This window comes from Actinia tenebrosa, unplaced genomic scaffold (genome assembly GCF_029948245.1).
Source record: "Actinia tenebrosa isolate PJP-AT-01 unplaced genomic scaffold, QUT_ActTen_1.0 PGA_scaffold1__47_contigs__length_23844297, whole genome shotgun sequence".
In the NCBI taxonomy this organism is placed as follows: Eukaryota; Metazoa; Cnidaria; class Anthozoa; order Actiniaria; family Actiniidae; genus Actinia; species Actinia tenebrosa.
Window position 1 is genome coordinate 17,832,442 of NW_028292578.1, and position 25,818 is coordinate 17,858,259.

General features: G+C 37.5%; 4 protein-coding genes across 4 annotated transcripts in view; 2 read left to right on the forward strand and 2 right to left on the reverse strand.

Moving 5' to 3' along the window:
* The window catches only part of LOC116307221 (uncharacterized), a 32,593-nt gene extending 14,943 nt beyond the window's left edge, over positions 1–17,650 (forward strand). Inside the window, exons 10-39 of the mRNA XM_089032490.1 lie at positions 365–571; positions 1,470–1,516; positions 1,624–1,796; positions 1,886–2,011; positions 2,224–2,299; positions 2,377–2,453; positions 2,859–2,918; positions 3,028–3,036; positions 3,611–3,818; positions 4,387–4,561; positions 5,086–5,178; positions 5,265–5,397; positions 5,775–5,851; positions 6,091–6,220; positions 6,292–6,384; positions 6,702–6,804; positions 7,204–7,277; positions 7,904–8,028; positions 8,145–8,260; positions 8,431–8,543; positions 8,857–9,004; positions 9,665–9,715; positions 10,095–10,207; positions 10,536–10,615; positions 11,070–11,136; positions 11,222–11,392; positions 13,600–13,755; positions 14,212–14,329; positions 14,723–14,790; positions 15,305–17,650. Coding sequence (XP_088888616.1) covers positions 365–571; positions 1,470–1,516; positions 1,624–1,796; positions 1,886–2,011; positions 2,224–2,299; positions 2,377–2,453; positions 2,859–2,918; positions 3,028–3,036; positions 3,611–3,818; positions 4,387–4,561; positions 5,086–5,178; positions 5,265–5,397; positions 5,775–5,851; positions 6,091–6,220; positions 6,292–6,384; positions 6,702–6,804; positions 7,204–7,277; positions 7,904–8,028; positions 8,145–8,260; positions 8,431–8,543; positions 8,857–9,004; positions 9,665–9,715; positions 10,095–10,207; positions 10,536–10,615; positions 11,070–11,136; positions 11,222–11,392; positions 13,600–13,755; positions 14,212–14,329; positions 14,723–14,790; positions 15,305–15,442 — 3,325 coding nt within the window. The 3' untranslated portion in view covers positions 15,443–17,650. The remainder of the gene's footprint in view (positions 1–364; positions 572–1,469; positions 1,517–1,623; positions 1,797–1,885; positions 2,012–2,223; positions 2,300–2,376; positions 2,454–2,858; positions 2,919–3,027; positions 3,037–3,610; positions 3,819–4,386; positions 4,562–5,085; positions 5,179–5,264; positions 5,398–5,774; positions 5,852–6,090; positions 6,221–6,291; positions 6,385–6,701; positions 6,805–7,203; positions 7,278–7,903; positions 8,029–8,144; positions 8,261–8,430; positions 8,544–8,856; positions 9,005–9,664; positions 9,716–10,094; positions 10,208–10,535; positions 10,616–11,069; positions 11,137–11,221; positions 11,393–13,599; positions 13,756–14,211; positions 14,330–14,722; positions 14,791–15,304) is intronic.
* Positions 13,453–18,402, reverse strand: LOC148909994 (uncharacterized). The gene is made up of 4 exons (XM_089032742.1): positions 18,193–18,402; positions 17,477–17,585; positions 17,156–17,263; positions 13,453–16,922 (listed from the first exon to the last, which is right to left on the reverse strand). Exons 1-4 carry the CDS (start codon positions 18,248–18,250, stop codon positions 16,838–16,840), a joined length of 360 nt encoding a protein of 119 aa, XP_088888868.1. The 5' UTR covers positions 18,251–18,402; the 3' UTR covers positions 13,453–16,837.
* A 101-nt stretch (positions 18,403–18,503) lies between these two features.
* Positions 18,504–20,297, forward strand: LOC148909995 (uncharacterized). The gene is made up of 3 exons (XM_089032741.1): positions 18,504–19,265; positions 19,372–19,626; positions 19,899–20,297. Exons 1-3 carry the CDS (start codon positions 18,973–18,975, stop codon positions 20,053–20,055), a joined length of 705 nt encoding a protein of 234 aa, XP_088888867.1. The 5' UTR covers positions 18,504–18,972; the 3' UTR covers positions 20,056–20,297.
* On the reverse strand, positions 19,812–25,023 carry LOC148909996 (uncharacterized). The gene is made up of 10 exons (XM_089032738.1): positions 24,493–25,023; positions 23,871–24,406; positions 23,437–23,794; positions 23,101–23,298; positions 22,725–22,911; positions 22,208–22,459; positions 21,767–21,938; positions 21,433–21,508; positions 21,073–21,273; positions 19,812–20,675 (listed from the first exon to the last, which is right to left on the reverse strand). Exons 2-9 carry the CDS (start codon positions 24,392–24,394, stop codon positions 21,214–21,216), a joined length of 1,827 nt encoding a protein of 608 aa, XP_088888864.1. The 5' UTR covers positions 24,395–24,406; positions 24,493–25,023; the 3' UTR covers positions 19,812–20,675; positions 21,073–21,213.
* Between the last annotated feature and the right edge of the window lie 795 nt (positions 25,024–25,818).

A 25,818-nucleotide genomic window follows, 5' to 3' on the forward strand; every position in this document is an offset into this window, starting at 1 on the left:
TTAAATATTTGAGGTCATGCTCTTTAAGTTCACATACAGATGCACGAATCTGTCGCTGTCTGATTGGCTAACTAGTAAAAAGATAAGTTTGATGGCCATGGTATGGCATGTCTTATTGTTAATATAGTAGATGCTGCTACGATATACTTCTATATTTTACGGAGGGACTTTTTTTCTTTTTTTTTTTTTTTTTTAATCTATTCATTTTTATTTATAATTTAAAAAATATACATGAATTTATTGATTTTTACCCAAGTTCCCTCTTGGATAAGTCATGTATGCCTGAGTCAGTGGTACTGACTATGCAGTGTTTTTTTGAATAGACTATATATAGACACATTAAATTGCCATTTTATATTTGTAGATCAACAGAAACCTTTAATTTCCCTGACGAAGACACCAAAAATGTCAATGATCCAAATCAAGAATGGGCTGTATTAAACAAGTACCTTCAAGATAAAGAACTTTTGCAAGTCATAAATTCATGGTTGTTGCTAATAGCTGGTCAGGAGGAGCTACCTTATAATCCTTACCCTACTTTAGTGTGGTATGCGAGAAGGCAGGCTGAGAGGTGAGTAGAAGTACAAATAACAATAAATAAAAAACCCTAAAATAGAAAAAAAATGCATTTTGAAAAATAAATTATACAAATTATAATTATTGATGTGATCATATGATTTTATTGGTTCATTTTATGTTGAATAATTATTATGCTAACAACATGAAAAGGCAGACTTGAATAAAAAGGTTTTAAGAGAAGTTTTGAACAATGTTAATGATGATGTACTGTAGTAAGGAAGAAGGAAGAGTGTTCCAGAGTTCAAGTGCAGATACAGTAAAACATCGACCACCATAGGAATCTAGGCAATAGACAGTTTTCTTTAGTAGTAGGTTTATATAGGGAAATCAAGTTGAACCAAAAGATAGGATGGGAAGCTTGACTATTTAGCAACTTGAAAGTTAAGAGCAAAACATTGAAATTAATTCATTCAGCAACAGGTAACCAATGTAGATTCAGTTTTATTGAACCTCTGAGCTAATCTGTGAAAATGCACAGCTACGTAACTCACAGATTCAATTTCTAGCATATTACATATTGCAGAGGGGCAAAAACCAGAGATTAACCAGCCTTCAAATCAATTGAGTCAAGAACTAACGAACTCTACTACTCACACTCATCCCAAGTCTGAGAATAAAACTTGTGCCCCAGAGGTGAAAGAAGAGTACACTATACTACCATGACACTTGATTCCAATACATGGGCAAATAAATCCAAGGAGGAATATCTGGGGAGATCAGAATTTCCAAATTTTTTATGCTTTATTTTTGTGGTAATGTCGTAGGAATTAGCAAGCATTTGTTGTTGTTGTTGTTGTTTTATTCTCTTTACTTTTAATCACTTCAGTTTTATTTCCTTTGTTTTTATCCTTTAGGTTTATTCCTTTTTTTCTTGTATTTTTTCCCTACAGGTTTCATCTGTTTTTTGAGGAAGAAGACACCATTTTACAAAAACTAGGTATAGTATGATTGCCTTGGGCTGAATGATTTTCCATTTTAGACCACATGTCATTCTCTTCAAATAAATAACAGATTTTCTCTTATGTCCTGATTTATTCTTATCAGATTGTTCTGCATATAATGTTGGAGATCATGTTGCAAGAACACATGAAGAGCCTGCTCGATGGGGTCTTCCTCCACTCCTCAAAGCTGTCAACACGAAAGCCTTGGAGAAATTCGATTGGTTGCTTACATCAATTCCCTCAGATGTATCTCATCTTGATACCAGAGATGCTAAAGTAAGAATATTGAAAATTTATTAAAGTAAATTTTTAGCATCTATAATTATATTGAAATTTCAATGTATAGTTTTGCTTTTTTTTTTTAGTACATTGTCCATGAGACTGTTCCTGTTCTTACTGGGCCTTGTATTTTCCTTGGCTCTTTGTACCCAGACATTCCATTGGTACAAGTAAACTTGGAGTATGGCATTGCTGGACCTAGGAAAGAACATGTGAGTATAGTCAGGAATAGATGTTGTGGTTCAAATGTCAGCTTGAATGGAATTTTTTCCAATTTCAGGCCATGTGTCTTGAGAATAAAACCAGACAATTTCTTTGTATTGTTCGAGTCTCATATATGTGCATCTTTCACCTGGCATTTAACAAAGGAATTGGATTTCTTTAAATTTGAAAAATTAAATATATTTTTGATATTTATTTGTAGGCTGTAGAAATGTTTGCTGAATTGGTACTGAGTGACGTCAAGAGATTTGAAGAAGAAGATGTACATATCCTGTTAGGTTTGTTCTCTCTTTTCTCCTCTCCTCTCCTATCCTCTTCACTCCACTTTGCTTTAAAAACTTTTTTTGGTTATCAGGTGTATTGGTTCCAGAGCAGGATGACCAACGCTGGTCATACAGTACATGGACTTATCAGAATCTTCTTGAAAACCAGGTGAAGATGAATATGATTTTTGGATCATCATTATCACCTTTAGTTACTGTAACAACTAATCACTGCCATTCTTATCTATTATCCTTCATGACAATAACAGACACTGATCACACTAATGGATTATTCAAGAGTTGTATTCATCACTTGCAACAGTATTTATCATCGTATTTATTTTAGTGGTTACAATCAGTGTTATGTTGATAGCATAAATCATGAACTGCATCTTCGAAACCAGCATTTCCATTGTTGTTCAAAATCATGAATTACCAACATTAATTTTCTTTAACAGCATTCATTACTGCCACCACCACCACCACCACAATTATCATTATCATCAATCATAATCATCATCATAATTTGATTGTATCGTAGAAGGATTAATCATCATCATTGATTGTCTTTCAGGAGGAGTTTCTTTTTATGGTGCAGGCTGCAACTAGAAATCAAAAAACTGTTATTTTAGAGGTATGGGCTTTATTGTCATTTTCATTATTTTTAGATATGAATGATGACTGAATCTTTTGTATGATGATTGTTTCCATTTTTTGTTCCTTTTTTCCTTGTGTTTATTTAGATTGGATCCTAACAGCCAGCATTATTACAAGAGGGGAGAAATAGTGTATAATTCAACTTTTATGAGGGTTGAATCTGATAGGTTAGTAAAAGCACCAATAATGCATTACTTAGATTGCAGCTCATCTAGGGGTTTGTGCACCCACTTGTGCCACTCCCCTATATCTGCCACTGCCTTTGAGTCAATGCCAACCATGACGTACTTACATGAAACAACCTTTGCTGTAATAATATTTCATGCACGTTTTCCACAAAGAGCATTAAAAAATTGCCAAATTACATTCCTTCACTCCTTGTACTCTTCCTTCCTTCTTTCCTTCCTTCCTACCTACCTTTTGAAAGTATTTACAACCACAAAAATGGCTTAAAATAAGGACCAGCTATCAGACAGTGTCGGGCCAAAACTGGGACTTGTCTGATGAAATCTTTCCCTTGCAGGTCATTTTGACCAGTAACATTTAGCTAGAAAAGGGTATGACTAAGTTACTTTAAAACTAATTTGGCCTGTTATCATAACCAGCGACTGATAGGCAGTCATCTCGAGCCCTGTTGCATTCAACATGACAAAACTTCATTTTCTATAGCCATTACTAGAACTATCCAAACTAAAAGTCCAACATGTTTTAAAATGTTTCAGAGTAGTCAGTGAATCTCCAATGCCTTACTTCAGTGCTTACCAGGGTGTTTTCAAGAGCCATTCATCTTTGGTAAAATATCTTGCCTGGTTTGAAAATGTTGAAAAACCAGAAAAACCTCCACAGTTCCGTGAACCAACGACAAGCACAAACAAAAGTAAGTGCCAACATTACATAATCAATTCATAGCTAGGACAAAAAGTTGGCCAGCCAGCAATACAGGCAGCGAAGTTGTGCAACAAAATGCAATGTTTGGGTTGCAAAATGAATGTTGCATGCATGTGAGCATATGCATATAGAATATGCATGTTATGAATATCATTAATTTATTTATTATCAAATGTTATTATCATTTGTAAGTTATCGTTGCTCATAGTACAACCCAGTGCACAAGATATTCTCTCTGTTACAGGAAGTACAACATGTAGCTACCTTTACTCCTGGCCTTACATTGATGAAAACTGTGCCTGCATTACTACAGCTTACTATAGTCAGCACGTAACAAGAGATCAGCCCTGATACTAGGAAAGCTAGGACATAGTATCTCCCTCAAAGCATAAGTCCAAGGTTTAATACCTGGATGCTTTTCTCCTTTGCATGGAGTTGTGGGTTTCTTCCTGCAAATTCTATTTTGCACATTATGTCATGAGCAACCATAATTTATAAAACGAAAAGCTTGTACCTCTATAATAAACACATTACACCTTATTCTTTCATCTTCTCAGGAAGCTCTATATTTTTCACAAGAGGCAAGAAGACCAGTAATACAAACCCTTTGCCATCTATCACCTCTACAACTACTACCTCGCGCACAGCTCTGGGAGGACCATCAGGGGCCACGGAAAGTTCACTGTACCATGATGGAGGTCCATATGCAGAGCATGTAAGAGAAAGGATGAGGTAATGATTTATGACTGCCAGACCAATCACATTGTGCAATAAAAAAAATTAGCCAATTAAAATCCTATAAAACATCATGGTCACGGAACAGCACCCATACGGCACTGTGCTTTTCACAGTCATGCATAAACTGCTGTAGTAAAGCACGGTGGGAAGAGGGATGGTGAAAAGAGCTTTCACTTTTACTGGTTGTGACTTTGAATACCATTGCCATCTCACCCCCATCTCACCCCCATCCTGCCCACTGTTATTATGTAAAGATATCAAATACCCAAGGGACATGCCGATTACTTTACACTAATCCTTAGGTTAATAGACTTTTTAAGCTTGGGCGTAATGATTTCTAATTACAACCAAGTGTCATTCTCTTGAGGATAAGATTTTTTCTTTGAGGAGTATCCATATTCATGTGTCATCTCATGTGCGATGAATAAACAAAATAATCATACTCAAAGTAATGAAACATCTGAAATGGGAAAACATTACGCCAAAGCAGTCTATTGATTTTTTGATTCTTTTGAAAGGAAACACCTGCTGCAAAACATAGCATCATTTCCTGGCCACGAGAACTTGTTTGTCGTTCTTCATAATGTTATTTTGCTGTTACTTTTCAACAGGTGAGTGTGATGACATGTCCCGCAACCCACTAGGCCAGTGGTCAGTAGTTGCTGTAATTTGTTCTTGTTTTTTGTTTTTTTTTCAGAGATCAAGACCAAGCAGAAAACGGTCTTGTCGAGGCCTGCCGACTTTTGCAGAGTACATTATACAAGATGTACTTGCTTATTGAAGAGAATACATTCTTACAAATTCTGGTGTCCAGATTCACTAAACAAGAGGTAAAAAAATTAATGAAATGCTGAATAAAGTCACAATAATTCATACTGTAAAAGAAAACCTTACTGTGCATGTCTGGAATATTTGGGGGGGGGGGGGGGGGGGGGGAATAAAGCAGGCACATCTCAAGACTCAAGTTTCTGGTTATTTTGCCATATCGCTTTCTTATTCGTTATTTCAGAATTCTTTGGAAAATTACTAATTATCTCGATGTGCAAAGTAAAGTACTCTTGAAGTTGAGATTTGAGTGGAAATGCTTTGCCCACGAATCACGCCAATAAGAACCGAACGTATTTAAGGATATTTACAACCATAAATAATGATAATCTATGAGCTATATTACAACACATTCTAATCAATATCATACATGCATTTCCAGAGTGCTGATTCGTATGCTGTACAAGTTTTGTATCTGGAGTATCGTCAACACCTCAAAGATCTTCTTTGCAATGAACTGTAAGCATTGTTTCCTATAAGGGCAGGGACGATGGAGCCAGGGCAGCTATCCAAGTTCCCCCTCCCCCACTTTTAACAAAAATTGCACCTTATTTTCTTTAAGTTTGAGTTCCATCATGAATTCTCCCCCCCCCCCCCCCCCACCCCATTTTTAAAATCTTCCCCGTCCCTCAAGGGATACGTAACAATTGTCATCTCACAAACATATTTTAGATAATATTTTTCTCTTTTCACCAAAGGCAGGAAAGAAGCATTGGATTTACTGTTGCTGGTCAAGTTCTTCTTGACAGACTGAACGCAATTACAGTCCGACAAAGCCTTCGCGCATCTTCCTCAGAGGAGACTGGAACCCTTCCACTCAACACGCAGGTATGAGACTCAGCAAAGTCCTTCCTGTATTTCCTTTCAAACAACTGGTATTAAGGGATTTTTATTTTCAGGTTATTTATGAGTTACGAGTGATCAACAAATACTGTTTGACACTGATGCTTGGTCTGGTGGATGACGCTCTTGTCTTCTGTCCAACCCTTAAGGTAACCTATGAGGGGGAGGGGGGGGTTTCCTTTATCCTTTGTCTTCACAAGTGGGGCCTATTTCTCAATTTCGGAACATTACTAACATTTCCTAACAGGGCCCCAATAAAATACACTCAGGAACCCTAAGTTGATAATTATAGATCTTTTTACTTTTTGGCTATTTATTATTTAAAGAGAATTCGCAGCAACCTCTTTATTTTTACGGTGATACATGTGTCTCTATTAAGTGAACATCACACAAGTTCCTGAAGATGTCCGCTTATAACTTTTATTTTGCTGGTGATAATGGTAGGGGATGTTTGATTATTTTTCAGCAATATTTTTCTCCCATTGACACAAGTGGTCATTCTTTGCTCACAAATTATACATTCAAACATGGTGTTGAACAGCAGTCTATCTTGCATCAAGACAAAACATGTAAGTAATTGATAGTGGATTAAAACCTTTTCAAAAACTCTTTCCAAAACTGACTAAAAACACCTTGTTCCTGATGTGTTACCGATTTCAAAGGGCTTCCACTCTGCACCAAGCAAAATCGAGAAAATAGAAAATATATTCGATCCAGACACAGATCATAAACGTGCAAAGCATTTGATACATAAGTTGCCAAGACTGCATACATTTGTAAGATACCTATCTTCTAGATTCTTATTGAGAAATTGCCAAATAATAGGCAACACAAGAATAAGGGAGTTCCTATCCCACCATATACAAGGATGTGCAATCTACAACTTATTATCACTATTATCAGTACATTATTATCATTATTATTATTATTATTATGTGCAGCAATTAAATTGTGATTCTTTTTATCAGACTTAAACGTCGAGGACGCAGAAGAGAAAATTCGTGCGCCGGCAGCGATCGCTTCTCAAGCTGCCATTCTCAAGGTTTGCAGTTATCTTTAATAATTTAACTACAGCAATCTCGGAAAAAACTTGATGAGAACAAGGCACAGCCTTGATTATAGTTTCAAGTTTTATTGTGAGATTGCCTAATCTCCTCATCACAAAATTGCAGCAGTTTGAGCACAGGCAGACATCCCAGACCTCCTATATATATCCTATATTTCCTATAATTTGTATAGGATCCTATAAAGAGCCTATATTTAAAGAAAACCTCCTATATTTCCTATAAATAGGACAACTGCTGAGTGATTCATTTATATTTTACACTGTTTAGCATATTTGGCAAAGGAAATAAAATGGCCCCTTTTTTTTTTGGTTCTGTTTTTTTTAAGGCTTATTAGTTCTGCAAATAAATCATTGCCTGTGCACCCTCCCCATCCCTGGTTACACCACCGAAAAGCTATCTTAGCTCCTATAAAGTGCATATATTTTTGGGAAAAAATCCTATATTTTCCTATATTTATCCTATCAAATTTGTCTAAAAAGCACGGTTTTCATGTTAGTTTATTACAGTAAATATATGTGGTTCAACTAATGACTCTCGACCAACGTGGTATTCCTCGTTTGTGAATCTCATCCTCATCTCGTTCTTTGGTCTTATCTTTCAGTATTTTGTGGAGACCAGACTGGATCAGACGTTTGAAGGGTTCTTAGGTCAACTGTTAAGTAGCAGTTGCCTCCCTCCAAACCCTTATCCAAGATTAGTCTCTCATCTTCGCGTTGCTTCTGTCAGGTAATCATGCTCACCACAGAGAGCCCAGTTCAATAAATTAAGCAACGATGTACCAATATTCCTTCAAAATGAGTAAGTAGTTGCAAATTATTAATTGATGTGTTTTGTTTTGATAGCGTGGAAATGTTTGGAGAAAAACGTGAAAAACTAGTTTCTAGGCTTCTACCTGGCTCGGCACAGCTTGTCGATGCCAAACATTACCTGTATGGATTTCCTGGTTGCGAGGCATATGGTAGGTATCACCACAGGGTACCCAATACTATGAAGTTGACTATCAGATTGGCTCCCAGAGCAATGCGATTGGTAGATGTAGGAGCTGAAACCATGTGAATGCATTTCCAGCAGATATTCCACGTCCAAGAAACATGTTGTTTTAGGAGTGTTGATTTGTTTATCTTACAGGGATGATAAGCAGCTTGTGCGCTCTTGACAGCAAACACTACAGTGAGCTGCTGATCAAGACGAAAGTAGTTCACAATGAAGTCGGCGCTCGAGTCACGGATCAAGGAATCAAGGTAACATTCATTTGATCTTCAGTAACAAACTTCTCCCGGGCTGTAGCTTCCTGGAATACATGATTTAAGGCACGGACACAGTGCAACGTTGTGCGGAACAACAAAATTGCACCATGCAACAGATGCACACAACAATTTTTCTTCCGCAAACATGACCTACAACGTTGCTGGCAATGGTGTGATGTTTTCAGCTAATGAAATGCCACTTTCCTTTACACCTCTTGCTCGAGTTCTGCAATGTGGGGGTTTTCCTTAATAAATCATTTTTTTTGCAGGAATCTAGTAGTTCTTACTGATGTTTTATTGTCAATAGGCTACTGTTGGTGTTGCGCTGACTGGCTTTAGCCCTCTTTATGGACGCTTCATGCCATACTTCCACGAGGTTGAGCTAGAGGAGCATTACTTATTACAAGGACCGTCCCACATCAAAACAGACACTATCAATCATTTTACCAAGCTTGGTAAGTTTTGTAATGACAACAAAAACGCCCTTAGTAAAGCTAAGTTAGTAAAGCTAGAGAACAACACCGATGCTGCTTCGAAATGTCCCAAAAAATAGACATGAACCTCATAAAGAGATGCAAGGAATTTGGGGGAAGCAAAGGTTTGGTAAATACAGGGCTTGGTCTCCAAGGATTTCTGCTTGTAGATTTTACTTCTATCTAAAGATAGATTTCCAGTTTTCTTTAATAAAACTTTAATATGTTGGTTGAGAAACAGAAGTAATAGTCCCTTTTCTCATTCAGTAAATACCGCTTTGTTCTATGACTAAAGACTCGTGTATATTTTTAGCTTTTTAGCTTCATTCAAAAGCAAATCATTTGCAAAAGTCATCCGTAATGTAAAGAATGTGCAAGTTGAATTAATTGTATCTGTAAATAGCTCACTTATTGGTGAAGCTAAAATTGTACAAATGAGTCTGTAGTCATAGAACACAGCGGTATCAGATGTGAATAAGAAAATGAACTATTCCACTCTGAATCATATGCAGAATCTTAGCAGCTCCTCTCTAACAGGCCGGAAGAAAGAAAAGAGTCTGCATATGTAGCTCATACTGTTGCTGCAAGTGTGACTAAATAGTTTCTTATTTAATATCTTTTGTCTTATTTCCCTTATTTTAGTGTACGACCATCTAGCGGGATTTGCAGAAGAGTCCTCTGTGTTATTCGTTGGTAAGATGCATGGCTTTTCAGTCCTTCCGTTTTTCTAATAGATTTCCTGGCTGGAATTTTATTCTTTTTGTTTTACTTTAGTTTACTTTATTTATTTATTTATTTATTTATTTATTTATTTATTTATTTATTTATTTATTTTTTCCACTTCACTTCACTTCACTTCACTTCACTTCACTTCACTTCCCTTCCCTCCCCTCCCCTCCCCTGCCCTTCCCTTCCCTTCCCTTCCCTTCCCTTCCCTTCATTCCACTCCACTTCTCTTCTCTTCTCTTCTCTTCACTTCCTTCCCTTCACTTCACTCCACTTCTCTTCCCTTCCTTTCACTTCACTTCACTTCCTGCTTTTTCATCTCACCCACCATGTGTTCTGTTATCAGGTTTGTTTCTGGGTGATGTTCGACGTAGTTTATCAGACATTGTCCAGAAAAAAAGTTCTTTCATAGCTCAGCTCTCTTCAACCGTCAAGCAAAAGAAACCCATATTTATGAAGGTAAGAAGTCCTGTCTGTGAAATATTTCTTCTGTAAGGTTAATGAAAGTGTTAGAATAAGAACTTAGAAAATAATATCAATAGCTTTTCAACGTGGCTGGTGATTGGTAACAAGGTAATGCCCAACAGTGAAGTAGATTTGCGCATGAAGGCATTCCGACAGCGGAGAAAGAAATGCACATGTTTGCATCCCAGCATCAGAAAAAGACTTGTGCATGCGTACCCGTGCATGTGTTCATTTCAGTAGCGAAAACTAATTGCACATGCGTGCACTTCAGCTGTAGAAAAAGGATTCCACACGGACTTCCTATTGTGTATTTTTTCTCCAGGCTTATGTACAAATGGACTGGAGACTCGTTCTTGTCAAGAAATCTTTTTTGCTGCATTATATCGAGGGCCAGTTTATTGGGTAGGTCAGGTGTTGCATAAAATCATGAGGAGTGTATTATAAAGTTATCTGAAGATGAATATAGAGCTAAGCAATACAAACGATGGTGGTGATGAGGATGTTAATGGTTATGGTTATAATGATGATGGTAATGATGTGTTTTCCAGTGGTGGTGGTGGTTGTAGTGATGATGATGATCATGGTGAAGTGATGATGATGATGTTGATGATTATGGTTATAATGATGATGGTGATTATGTGTTTTCCAGTGGTGGTGGTAGTCGTGGGTTTAGTTATTGTGATGATGATGATCATTGTGTAGTGATGATGGTGATGATGTTGAAGATTATGATTATAATGGACCCCCTAATTATGAAGTGAAGTTTTTTTCCAATGGTGATGGTGGTGGGCTAATTGATGATGATGATAATGATGATGATAATGATGATGATCATCATCATCATTGTTTTTTCTAGGTATCACCGGTTCTACACACCAAGTCCTATAACCTATTACCAAAACGTCTTTTTTTCACAAGCCACAGTAAGTAAACCTGTGTAGACAAACAATACTCGTAATATGATACAATGGTCGCCAAAACATGTCAAATATTTTGTGGTTCTTGTAGGCTTCACTCTTCGCAAGAGCTTGCGGGCCCCAGGACAATAGCGACCCTTGCAAAGGAGCAAACCTGAAGATGAGTCTTGTCCACGTCAACCATCGTATCGAGAGCGCAAAGCATGATGGGGATCTTGTTAGTGCATATCGTTGGTTGCTGGTCAGGGCACTTATGTGTCAGGTTAGTTGAAATAGTTATTTGTTTATCTTGATTTCATCCTCAGTCGTCATTGGAATCATCATTATCAGGCATCAGCCATACACATTGTGCCTTGTCATCATCAGCATCCCATTTTATGGTACTCATCATCAGTCATCTTCATCATCCTGTAATGTCATCACCATCATCCTTATGTCATCCTGTGATGTCACTATCATCTATGTGTCATCACTATCATGGTCATCATCATCATCCATGTCATCCTCAGCATCCCATTTTATCGTACTCATCATCAGTCATCTTCATCATCCTGTCATGTTGTCATTACTATCTATGTGTCATCACTATCATGGACATCATCATCATTCTTGTCATCTTCAGCATCCCAAGTCATCATAAACATCATCAGTGATTTTCATCATCCTGTCATGTCATTATCATCTATATGTCATCACCATCATAGTCATCATCATCATCCATGTCATCAACATCCCATTTCATCATAAACATCATCAGTCATATTCATCATTCTGTCATGTCATCACCATCATCCTTATGTCATCCTGTCATGTCACTATCATCTATGTGTCATCGCTATCATGGTCATTATCATCATCCATGTCATCCTCAGCATCCCATTTTATCGTACTCATCATCAGTCATCTTCATCATCCTGTCATGTTGTCATTATCATCTATGTGTCATCAACATCATGGTCATCATCATCATTCTTGTCATTTTCAGCATCCCAAGTCATCATAAACATCAGTCATACTCATCATTCTGTCATGCCATCGCCGTCATCCTTATGTCATCAAGATCATGGTCATCATCATCATGCGTATCATCCTCTGTATCCCATTTGATCATAAACATCATCAGTCATCCTCATCATTCCGTGATTTCATCACTATTATCTTTAATCAGATAGTATTATTAATCATCTTCAGAATCGAATTTGTCACTTTTTGACTAGAACTCATTCAGTCCTCTATACATCAACCGTCAGTAGTGTGTGGATTAGCCTTCAGTAGTGTGTCCATTAGCCTTCAGTAGTGTGTCGATTAGACTTCAGTAGTGTGTGGATTAGCCTTCAGTAGTGTGTCGATTAGCCTTCAGTAGTGTGTGGATTAGCCTTCAGTAGTGTGTGGATTAGCCTTCAGTAGTGTGTCCATTAGCCTTCAGTAGTGTGTCCATTAGCCTTCAGTAGTGTGTCCATTAGCCTTCAGTAGTGTGTGGATTAGCCTTCAGCAGTGTGTCCATTAGCCTTCAGTGGTGTGTCCATTAGCCTTCAGTAGTGTGTCCATTAGCCTTCAGTAGTGTGTCCATTAGCCTTCAGTAGTGTGTGGATTAGCCTTCAGTAGTGTGTGGATTAGCCTTCAGTAGTGTGTGGATTAGCCTTCAGTAGTGTGTGGATTAGCCTTCAGTAGTGTGTGGATTAGCCTTCAGCAGTGTGTCCATTAGCCTTCAGTGGTGTGTCCATTAGCCTTCAGTGGTGTGTCCATTAGCCTTCAGTAGTGTGTCCATTAGCCTTCAGTAGTGTGTCCATTAGCCTTCAGTAGTGTGTGGATTAGCCTTCAGTAGTGTGTCCATTAGCCTTCAGTAGTGTGTCCATTAGCCTTCAGTAGTGTGTGGATTAGCCTTCAGTAGTGTGTCCATTAGCCTTCAGTAGTGTGTGGATTAGCCTTCAGTAGTGTGTCCATTAGCCTTCAGTAGTGTCCATTAGCCTTCAGTAGTGTGTCCATTAGCCTTCAGTAGTGTGTGGATTAGCCTTCAGTAGTGTGTCCATTAGCCTTCAGTAGTGTGTCCATTAGTCTTCAGTAGTGTGTCCATTAGCCTTCAGTAGTGTGTCGATTAACCTTCAGTAGTGTGTCGATTAACCTTCAGTAGTGTGTCGATTAGCCTTCAGTAGTGTGTCCATTAGCTTTCAGTAGTGTTGCGCACACTGTGATTGGCTTAGTGGAACTGTCAGTTTGTCAATCTACTGTCATAAAGCTAGAGTGAATTTATTTGGCCCGTGAAACAAAAGTGTATAATTATTGACCTTGACAGTCAAAGTAAAACAAAAGAAAACAATAGAATTTGTGTCTACTACTCTTTATTAAGTTGACTATTCTTTCACGGTCGAAGTAAAATCATTCTATGAAAATTTCCATAGCAGTTGCTCTGATAAATGAACAGGATTTTATCAATTCCACCTTATATGTACTGATTCTTGATTTCTCCAGACCTCCTCTTACGTGGCAGAGGCCTGGTATATGCTTCACAGCGCGGCTGCACAGCTGGAATATTTAATCACTTTAAATAAAACCCTGCAAAACTTAATTTACGAAGAGCTGAGCAGGACTTTCACCCCAGCAAGAGCAGATAAGGAAAATAGTCAAGTAAGAAATTGAGAATTTGTTGACTTCCAGGGCCCGGTTGTACGAAGGGTGGATAGCGCTATCCGACGGATAAATCTTATCCAGTGGATAAATTATTGGGTAACAGGATCGACTTATCTACTGAATAAGGATTTATCCATTGGATAGTGCTATTCACCATTCCTACAACCGCGTACAGGAGAGGAACTTTGCTTTGAAGTTGAGTTGTGATGTATTTCCGTTCCCAACATTGAAGAGAAGATTCATTACATAGAGTGCATACCATATATCTGTGAAAAAGCTAACTAACTAAAGTGTACAAATTAGTGCAAAGTTTTGTAGGTTTACAGTCTACTGAAGTTTACTGAACTCACTGATTTGTGCAATTTCTTACAAAGTTTTTCACGGATATATGGTATGAACTGTATAATGCTTAGTAATTTTAGCTTTACTTTGAATGTTTCTGTATGTGTTTAGTCTCTTTTAGATGTAGCAGTTGTTGGACAAATGACTATGGCGTATTCTCAGAAACTCCACGAGATCTTGAAGCGCGGCACTTGTTTGGCACCGAGTGGACTTACGGACTTGTTACAAAGTGAGTCACTACTGATTAGTTTACAGCAAATTTAGTACGACTTTGATAAATTCGCGGTACGGATGTCACGTGATCAAAACGCGATGTTCTAAGGGGGTGTGCGACACAGACTACATGTCACGTATCGTCCAATCAAATACCCGTGAAGGTACCATGTTCAAGTATTTTTGGATTAGCAGTGCTTTCTCTAGCTGTGTTTGGTTGAAAGGATGTCGTCCATTTTGGACCGTGACCGTGTCGTATAAACTGCTGCTTCAGATTAATACAAAATCTACTCTCACCAATACCCGGTAGTAAAATTGGATGGGGGGAGGGGGTTAGTGGGTGGACAAACCGTGGATCGGTATACATAATGGAAGATCACCATGGTAATTGTGTGTCAATTTCTTTCAGACAAGCTTCGTTCAGTTACAGATGTAAACCAAACGTCCAATACGCTGCAACTGAAGATATCCCAGCAGGTGAGGTTGTACTTCATTCATTGTAGTCCTTGTATCTTCTAAACTGTTAACAATCCATCTTTTCCCTTTTACCGGTAGCTCTGTCGAGTCGGGTTTTCCCTGTTTTGGTCGCGCGGGGAGAGGGACTTTTCCTCTGCCTTCTTTCCACCTCAAACTCGTCTCCAGTCCCCCGCAACCAATTTAGGGGGAAACTTGACTCGACTGAGTTAGGAGGGAAAAGGGTCACTGTTAACAGTTCTTGTATCTTCCTATTCAAATCACACTTTTCATGAAAGGAATGTAAAACGTGCACACGTCTTTGTACGTATTTAATATGAACACGTTGAGAGCTTTAGAGCATGAGAGAGGCACACTTAGGACATTTCTCATGCTTTTCGGGTGCTCTGCAGATTCCAAAATGTTTCTATCGCTGTACCAAGGAACAAAAAGTCGTCCCATTTGGTTTTTGGAATTTTTCCAGTCCGCGGAAAATTAGTACCAGCGTATGCGTTTATTTTTTTCCTTTTTCCCCTAGTCTGTTTCCGTTCTACAAGAAATGAATGACTTGCTTCAACCTCTACTGGACGCTTCCGCGTACGAAATTCACCAGATCTGCCCAGACGTCCAGCATGCCTTGCGTTCTATTACTACGGAAATCCAGCTAAGTCAATAAAAGATATTTGTTTAAGGGACCCTATTGCATCACGGGATATCTTAGCGAAATATACTTTTAAATTGCAAGATGATTTGCGTAACACATGGAGCCCTTAAGAAAATTCTTTATGTGCTTAGTCACTACGTTCCTTTGCAAAGAAAACGTTTATATTGTATATTCTACATAACAGACACAGGGTGTAAACACAGTGAGAAGAAGAGGTAGGAAGATTTGGTTGGGACATCCATTCCATGATAGTAATTCGTTGATACGCCCCTCCTAGTAATCGATCCCTCAAACCATAGAAATCCTGGAGGCCTTTCTAAAGCTCATTGTTATGATCCCGCAATCCTAATAAAATACTACAGATACTACAGATACTACAGGTACTACGGATACTACACCTACTACACCTACTACAGGTACTACAGGTTCTACACCTACTACGGGTACTATAGATACTACAGGTACTACACCTACTACGGATACTACAGATACTACAGGTACTACAGGTACTACACCTACTACGGGTACTACAGATACTACAGGTACTACAACTACTACGGATACTACAGATACTACAGGTACTACAGGTACTACAGGTACTACAGATACTACGGATCACTCAAGGATGCTGGTCTTCGAGGCACGGTTATCGTAGACGTAGCTCGACATCGTAGTCGTAGCACGATGCCTACGACCCACGATGGGGACGTGGGAGTCGTGGAATCGTGTACTACGGATACTACACCTACTACAGATACTACACCTACTACAGGTACTATGGATACTACATCTACTACACCTACTACAGGTACTACAGGTACTACAGGTACTACGGATACTACAGGTACTACACCTACTACAGTTACTACAGGTACTACAGGTACTACGGATACTACAGGTACTACGGATACTACACCTACTACAGATACTACAGGTATTACTGGTACTACAGGTACTACACCTACCACGGGTACTACGGGTATTACACCAACTACATGTGCTGCACCTACACGGATCACTAAAGGTGACACCGAACGATGCAACACTACCACAACACACAACCCCAAGATAGTGCCAATTCGTGTGGTCATACATGAAGTACCGACCCTGCAGTAGTTGCCCAAAGTACCGCGCCTCTAACTATTAAAACACTTTACAAAACTCTGGTCTTTGGCGAATCATGAGGGTCTGGGTACGAGCGCTCTCATTGGTCAATTTCGATCAATTTGAGATTGTTGTGTTGTTCTTGTCAGCCATGTTTTCTGTTCGTAAGGGAAGGAAGAAATTTGTGCAAAAAGAGACATGTAAATTCTAAGTTTTGTATTCCATTGTACAACATGTATGTTCTCAGTGGTTTGAATACGTAGCTTACGAAGACTGAGGCGTTTTAGTGTGATTTTTGTGGATTTAGCGGATATTGAATTTTGCCAGAGCTAGACCTAGATATTCCTCAAAGAAGTTGACCAACATTTGTACTGCAGGTGTCCACTTTCTTTATTTACCAGCATGTGAAAAAGAAATTGAGAGTTAAAAAGTGAGAGAGTTATAAATTTAAGTTGAAATATCCATAAAGGGAGTGTTAAGGAATCTGTACTACATTGGGATAAGAGTAGGAAATTGTCTATACCAATCAGGCTCACAACCTCTATATCATGCCTCAGTCCCTGTTTGTTTCAACACTCAGTGTATCATGTGATCTGTATATAGGTGGTTACTACTGGTTACCTGTTTGGATTCTGTTCAATGTTGGCCAGTGTTTCATTTCTGATCAGTGCCCAGGCCTCTCGCAAAAGGTTAAGATAAAATGTCTGCCTCCCAAAGCGACAGTTTGGTCTACAGGAGTGTAAAAATAGTGTACACAATCACTAAGCGATAACACATTGCTAGAGAAACACTAAAAGCATGTGCCCATATTTAAATACTGCTTAGTGTTATCTCTACTTTTTTCTATTGCCTAATAAGCTCTTTCAATACTGATTAATGAAAATTGTCATCATTATAAGAAGTCATGTATGGAATTTAGCTATTACTATTAACAATACATACCTAATGGGGACAGATCTTGGATGAAGGTAAAGATACAAAGGTTTGATGATATTGTCATAGAAGTGTATCCAAAGACCAGAATGGGCACTTTTCCCCATGTGAAAATTAGCTTCAAAATAAATGTATTGCACATAAAGAGTGAGCACCAAAGTGAATAAAATAAATTAATGATTATTATTACTATTATTATAACAACTATAAGGATGACTCCTATGGGAAGCTATCATTTGTATGAATAACACTTATGAAACAATACATGTTTTACAATAACTTACGAATTTCTCGCACGCTGATCGGTTGACTTTTATCATCAATAAGAGGACAGACAGATAGAGCTGTCGTCATTGAGCGTGCGCTCTTTTAATCACCAGAAAAGAGAAGTTTTATAGTTTTTCTTGTTTTTGTTATTGTAATTAACAAATTGACATCAGATTTTTATGTGTCTGTCCTCTTATTGACAATAAATTTCGCCATCATATTGTCAAAGTTGTATGCGGATCCACTCAGCTACGCTGCCCTTGTTGATCCACACTACTTTGACAATGCGATGATACAATTTATCGTCAATAAGAGGACACACATAAAAATCTGATGTCAATTAATTTGTTAATTGGTACTCTATTGCCAAATTGGAGTGGGAATGTGTTAATGGGCAGTTTCTTTTATATTTGCTTATCATTATGCAGCAGTTTTTAGTTGATGTTAATTTTGATTACCTGGAAAGGGCACAAGAGTTTTTGCCAGTTCTTCATCATATCCGTAAATGATTCTCATCGTATCTCTAAAAATGGGGAAATCACCAGGAACAGGAACACATTTGTTTTCAAACAACTTTGGATATTTTGAAACCAATTCACACCAAACAGTTTTTAGGTCTGGTACTGTCTTGACAGCTCCTACAGATATGAACGCATTAAAGGCATTAATGCACTTGTTGTAGAATAATTTTATAATAATAAAACCCAAAGTAAAGTATTTTCATTGCTAAAAAGTGAATTAAATAGAAATAAAAACTAAAAGTTTGTCATATTAATCATAAAAGCTCTTAATTTTTATTTCTATTTCATACCTGGTTTACAATCCAAAAGATGTACATTTTTTAGTGCTGTCCCTCCATCTACCTTTGCAAAGGGATGGACCCCATACAGATGGCAGTGGATTGGATTGTTGGCAAATTCTTGCAACCTTTTAAAGTGTATATCAGGTCTAGAATTTTTTTACGGTTTTGGCATCTCTAGATGACATAAATAAATATTCCAAAAAAAATTTTTCGATTTCGAATTTTTTTCAACTCGAAATCAGCCTTCAAAGTTAGATTTCTGGCGACGCCCAGTTGTGTTGGCCGTGTTTTAGGAGACTGGTAACTAGTGACGTAAATTCGAGAACCGAGAAAAGCGATTGTCAAGGATACGAGTAGACAAAGTATTGTAAACATTGACCCGTTAGTGACTTTCATTCCTTCAAAAAACATAAATTTCAATATATAATTTCACAAGATGGCTACGAACTATTACGGGAGTGATTGCAGCTCTGAAAGCGAGATTTCAAGTATATATTCAGAGGAAGAGGATGGAGAAATAGAGGACGAATGCCATCAACATGCTGAAACACACGAGTCAGATGATAGCTACCCCAGGTCTGAATCTCACGAATTGGTAGGACCATATTCTTCAGAACCACTTACTGATGCGGACTGGCTCAGTGAATATAACGAAGAAATTTCAAAAATCGAGAAGAGAAATGAAAAGCTTCAAGAAAGATTTGATGGCGTCACGCCGAATAGCGCTTGGTACGTAACTATCAAGATCTAGCTACAAGCTCACTCTTTTTGCAAAATATTTAGTTTCGTTTTGATTTTTTTACTAACTCGCAAATCTAAACGTTTCCTCTTTTAGGTGTAGATGCGGTCATTGCAAGAAAGACTTACTTCAAAAACCTCAAGAGTGTAATTGCTGTCACGAAATAGAGGGTTGTCTCGAGTCACTGAAGTCTTCCGAAGTGCTCGAAGAATTGGAAGTACCTCCCATTTGTGTGACCTTACATCCAGGGTTTGAGCCTGTTTGTTTAAATCGCTGGTCCCTACGTTCATCATGTGCCAAGTACCGCACTATCGACGGATATAAGTATAGACAAACTGGCAGTGAAGAAGAGTGAGTAAATCCTTTTTTTTCTTCTAAGCTTAGTTTTAATTACATGGGCCCAGAACAAGTAAGATAACTATGACTAATGTTTTCTTCCTTATTTTCTTATATCTTTTACTGTTCACGTGCTTTACAAGTCATACCATGTCGTTTTAAAGTATTACTTATTTCCATGATAATGATGTAAATAGCAATTGTAACTGACAGTTGTTTATTTCAAGAATATATTCTTGTTTGTTTGATAAGTTTATATACTAACAAATTATCATTTCATATTTTAGGCTTCTCCGTGCAACAGCTTACAGGGAATTCACCCAATTGGTTCATGGTTATCAAGGAGGAGGATCCAAGAGAATCCCACTGCCTGCTTGTGCATACCACTCGATAAGAAAACAGTTTCCTAGCACCGATTTTTGTGGATACGAAGATAACGAGTGATACATATTATATTATAAACAGAACATTGCATTAGAGTGATTTTACTTGAAGCATGAAAAAAATTGCACTACATAGTAGTAGATATTCACTGTTTTCTTTTGTTTTACTTCGACTCTCCTCACTAATTATACAACTTTGTATCATGGGTCTAATAGAAATGACTCAAATTGCCTTTATGAGGGTTGTTTTGTATTTGTCACTTTGTATTGCACTTACAACTATAATAAAAAATTATAAAATAATTAATTGTAAAAAGTATTACAAAATGATACATTTCTACATATTAATATAAGAGTGAAGTCACTAAACCAGTGAAATGGATAGTAGACTAATACACCTTAGCACTGAGACTCTAATGCCATTGTTTTCTTTTGTGTCTATTTGACTATTACACCTTAACAAGTAATTTCTATTTCACGGGTTTAGTAACTTCACTCTAAAAGCAAGAGAGTATTAACTGCTTTTCTGGTTTTTAGGGCAGTCTTTCACATTCTTGTGTCCTTTCATGGGATTCTTGCAATGAGTGCAATGAGGGATTGATTTCTCTATCCTGCCTTCTCCAATCTTCTTTGTTTTCTTCATTTCGGCAGCTTTGGCTTCTTGTTCAAGTACCTGTGATACTGATAAAAGTAATGCACAAATTAGCATGAAGTGAATAGTTGATGACAAAATTGTTAGTTTATATTATACTTCTATTATGTTATGACTGTTAGATTATTCAACATATTAGAAATAAACCTTCATGACTTAGACACAACAGTCTAATTATGAAGAAAGATCTATAGTGAAAGCACTGAATAAGGACTTGGTGATATTTGAACACTGAAACAGAGTGCAGTCAGTATAACCAGTGAAATAGTACAAAATCTAAATAGTAGTAATAATTAGCACAAATTCATTTGTTTTCTTTTGTTTGGTTAGCACTATTCAGTGCTTTTCAGCTAAGCAAATTTCACAGGTATGATGATGGCACTCTTCAAACTTAGAAACATCAATGGGAAATAACATCCTACTCACATGGTGTTGTGGGTGGTACATTGTCTACAACCATACTCTTTCTTTTTTCCTTTTTTTCCAAAGCCACAGTTTTACTTTCTTTTACCAGCATCGTGTTCATTGATGGTGGGGTCATTTCTTTTAATTCTTTCTGTGCCTCTCTTAACATGTCTTCTTTCTGCAATGCTTCGAGAAAAGTGATGTATATCTCTTCCACATACCCTATTGATAAAAGATAAACAATAACATGTATACAAGTATTTTTTGACTTTTTGTTAAATCAGATGTGCCGAAATAGCAATTCTTATCATAATCTGGTTTTATTCTCACATCTCTTACAGTAGCCTCCCCATTTTTAAACTTCGGATAAATAAATCTCACTTGGTCTGATCCATCTGGCTTCTTTTTTGTCTCTCTAATGATATTGTAGTTGAAGTGGCTTACAGCAAGTATTTGTCTTGGAAGGAAAGAAAACAAAGAGAATGATTATAACAAATTATTATTCTTATTATTCGAATATCTTAGTTTGATTTCATTTGTTTCTTTATTTTGCATATTGCAATTCAAGTTTTTGCAAGAATGCAAATATTTAGTCATGCATTTATGTCTTATTTCTTGATAGCTTTTATATGAGAATAATACTATGATTATAATATTAGAAAAATATATATAGCAAAAATACATATTAATACAAGTTATACACAGTACTAGATACCTGCAATACATTCCAGGGAAAGAGAATGCAATCATTTTGGGACAAAACTGATTTAGTAGCGAGTGAAATCCCTCGAGGCAACTTGTTTGCGATAAAGGAGAAGCCTGTTTAATGCCAGCAACAATTCCTTTTTTGCTCAATGCTTTGTCCAGTTTCTCATATGCCACAGAATCTAATAAAGAAAAATAACATAATTATAACAGTCAAATAGGTGCTAGGTACTAGGAGTCAACTTTTCTGGGCTAGAAAAATTCAATTTTATGCACCAGGTTTGGGATTTGCAAATAAGAAGTGGGAATTGGAGTTGCTCAAAAACATAACTAATTTGAGAGCATGGGATTTAGCCAGGAAATGGAATTTGGATCACTCTTCCAAAACCGTGTGAACAAAACAGTGGTGACAAATTTTGAAATTATCAACATAAAAATAGAGAAAGAGTACCAGGGATAAGCCATTTCCTAGGTGTTATGTCATCGGCATGTGAGCACTTATTGAACAGAGGGTCAGGTAGATCTTTATGCCTATTAAGAATGTGGCTTTTGAAGGAGTTGAATTTTGACCAGATGATTCTTCCGGTTCCACAGACAGTTGATGTCGCACTCCAATGGAGATGGTTTAAGCAAGGCTGAATCCAGTCCTTGATTAATTCACATCCTTTTTCTCTTGCAACTTTGTTCAGAGCCTTCTTGACAGCTGCAAATTAAATGCAATATATTACTATTATTATCATAATATACATATGCCATTAGAATAAATGTATTCATAAACAATCATTCTGACTCCAAAGGTGACATGAAAACAGGTATAGTTGACCAAGAGATATTCAAAGATAACTGTAGTAAATATTTACTAATATTTGCTTTGCCTTCATTAAATAAGTGGTGTAGAGGTTTAAAATATGTCACACCAATAATTAATAAAATATGATATTAATAATAATACCACTAGATATTCATACATTTCTTTAGGTGCCAAAGATCAAAATAGTGAGTAATATTTGGCAGCTTTTCTCGCATGTGTTTGGCAATGGAGAGATGTCTGTCAGATACGAAGGTGCCAATTGTAAGGCCAATTTGAAGAAGGAAGTTGATGCTCCTATTGAAACCAATGTACTCCATCGCCGTACTGCTACCAGTTTCATTTCTCTAAAAGGAACAATGACACAATGCAAAGATTAGCATTAATTATCTTATAGAGTCAAATAAGAATGTGTGTACAGAACATAATGAATGTAAAGTCAACAAAGTGCTTTTTTACAAGTTTAATTCTCACTACCTGTTTTGGCAGTAAGGACAGATATAGTAGAATCATAACATCCAATGATGATAACATACCTGTACGAGGGAAAAATGAATAATGTTCGGCAAATTACAAAGGAAGATTGAGTATACTCCAAATTTGGCGCTGTGCCCCATGCTGTCATGCCTGGCATCTCCAGATAGTGTTAGGGGCTCTGGCAGTGACTTTACTTCACTTAGCATTACTTTTTGGTACTTTTTCCAAAACAGCAGGATGGAAGGAAACAGCTTTTCCTAAAATTCAAAAAATAAATTTACATGGAAAATAATTCTCCTACTTCTCAGGTACAGAGCCCTTGTTTGCATTACTCAACTAAATTCAACTATGATAGATCATTTTTATAAATAAAGCATTTTGTAAACATTGCGTACCCCTCGATGTTTAAAGAAAGTAGTAAGTGTGATGCAGGCAACTCCCATGTGCTGAAATAGCCTGAAAACCTTGCTTGCAGAAGCACCTGCAGTTAGGACAGCAAAGCACAGGAGAATATTACCAGCTGGGATCTTAGTGCCTGTCATGTTGGGTTGGCTTCTCCAAGTATTTTCCTTCTTTGGGCATCTGGGGTTTTGGCATGTAGTAGTGATATTGACCATAGTCCCTACTTCTCGGTATGTCACAACAGGGTTTTCAGTCTTGCAGGAGTGGCAGAAGGAGAACAACAATAACAGCTTGGACAAGAAGACAATGTACTTAGGCTCAGTTCTAGTGCTATAGTTGCTTGAATTGAATCTGTAAGACAAAACAACAGCAAAACAAATTATTTTTTGTCAAGATTTAAACTATAAAGATCAAATTTATTCCATACCTCTTTCCTGTCATATGCTCTTCATCCTCCGTTTCAGTTTCTGTCTCTGTATCTGTGTAGGGGTGATAGTCAACGTCATCAGGGATACTCTCAGGCTCTTCCTCTGTAATGTCATAGTCAACTGTGTCCTCATCATCTTCCTCCACTTCCATATTTACATACTCATCGTCTTGTTCCAAATTCTCTCCGATCCTTTCTCCAAGACCTTCTTCATGGTCGTTCAGCTGTGTTAAATTACACTGAATACCACAGGACGATTTTGGAGTGGGTTCCTTTGCCAGAGAATCGATCTTGTTTTTTAAATCGATGCATTTATTATGTAGCAATCGTTTTTCTTCTTTGAGCTTTTTGCAAGCCAAGCAATCTGGAGTCTGGGTGCTGAAATCCCGCGCTGAAGAACAATCCTCGGCACTGATTACTGTATCAGGCTCCTCTGCATTGTCTACAGGTAACCTGTCTTCATTCTCAAGCTCTCTAACAGGTCCCATGGCTTCTCTGGACTCACCAGTACTAGCAGCGATCATGTCTCTAAGAATCTATATAGTAAACAAACGATAGTGCTACAGTTGGGGCATATAGTCCAATATGTGTGACATTTTTTTATTATCAATCGACGACTTACCTTTCGGCGATTTCTTTGAGAATTGTTGGCTTCAGCTGAACTAGTCGATGGAACTGGGTAAAGTTTTGGGTATGACACAATTCCGGTCTCATCCCTTACTAAGTGTGCCAGCTTTCTGTCGTCTTCTCCGAAAGAGTAACGCTGACTGTAGTCCTCTGGAGAAAAGTGCTCCGAGCATATTGCCGAAGTCGCCGTAGGCGTCCATTTTGCTCGTCTTTTCAACACAAAATCGACTCATCTTTTCCTTCTAGCCTTTGCTATTGGTCGGTCATCATTAAAATAAGGGATCGTATGAAGTTTTATGCCTTTCTTCGTTATATTTGAACACCCTCCAACCACGCACCTACTAGGCATATTTACAATACTTCGAAAGGCCGATCTAAACTGTGTCACCGAATTTACGTCACAGAAAAACTAGTGCCAGTCCATTAGCGTCTCCCAAAACACGGCCAACACGACTGGGCGTCGCCAGAAATCTAACTTTGAAGGCTGATTTCGAGGTGAAAAAAATTCGAAATCGAAAATTTTTTTTTGGAATATTCATTTATATCATCTAGAGATGCCAAAACCGTAAAAAAATTCTAGACCTGATATACACTTTAAGTTTCAAAGTTCATGCTGTCGAATGATTGACATGTAAATTGAAATTTTCATTACCAAACTTCAACGATTACGACAAAAATTAATCTTTAACGAAAGCCATTATTGTCCCGTGGGATCTTTTGTTCGAGACACAGTGGCATCAATTGGTTTCTAACAAAAATCGTAAATCGAAAAGTCCAACTTTAATATAGCTCATGCTTTGTGAATGCCGCTGACAAATGCGATTCTTTCGCTTTGCAACTGTTAAACAAAGAAATGATACTCTAGGGAATGATATGAGGTCTGAATCGGGAAAAAATACACTAAAGGTCTATTCACTCAAGGTGGGCCCAGCAAGTGGAGATCAGTAAAGAAAAGAAGGAAGGCTACCAGGTGATCTCGCCTCGAAGCGCGCAAAGGAACAAAGCGAACAGTTCAAAATGGGTGCTGCTGACTAATTAAGACAACGCCGATTTCGCTTACTTTTATTGTATTTATGCTTTGTTTTCATTAATATTTATTGCTGATAGGACAAGAGGAAGCTTTTCTGGTACATGTAAAGTTATATTTCAGGACGTATTTTAAAAAGGTTAACTCGAAATACGACTCCATTTTGAAATTCATCATGGATCTTTTGGCGATGCAACAAAAATGCTTCTGATTGGTTAATAGTAACCGGAAGTGCGTGAGCGAGATCAAGTGGTACTGAAGATGGACCTTGAGAAAGTCCAAGAAAAACTGAAA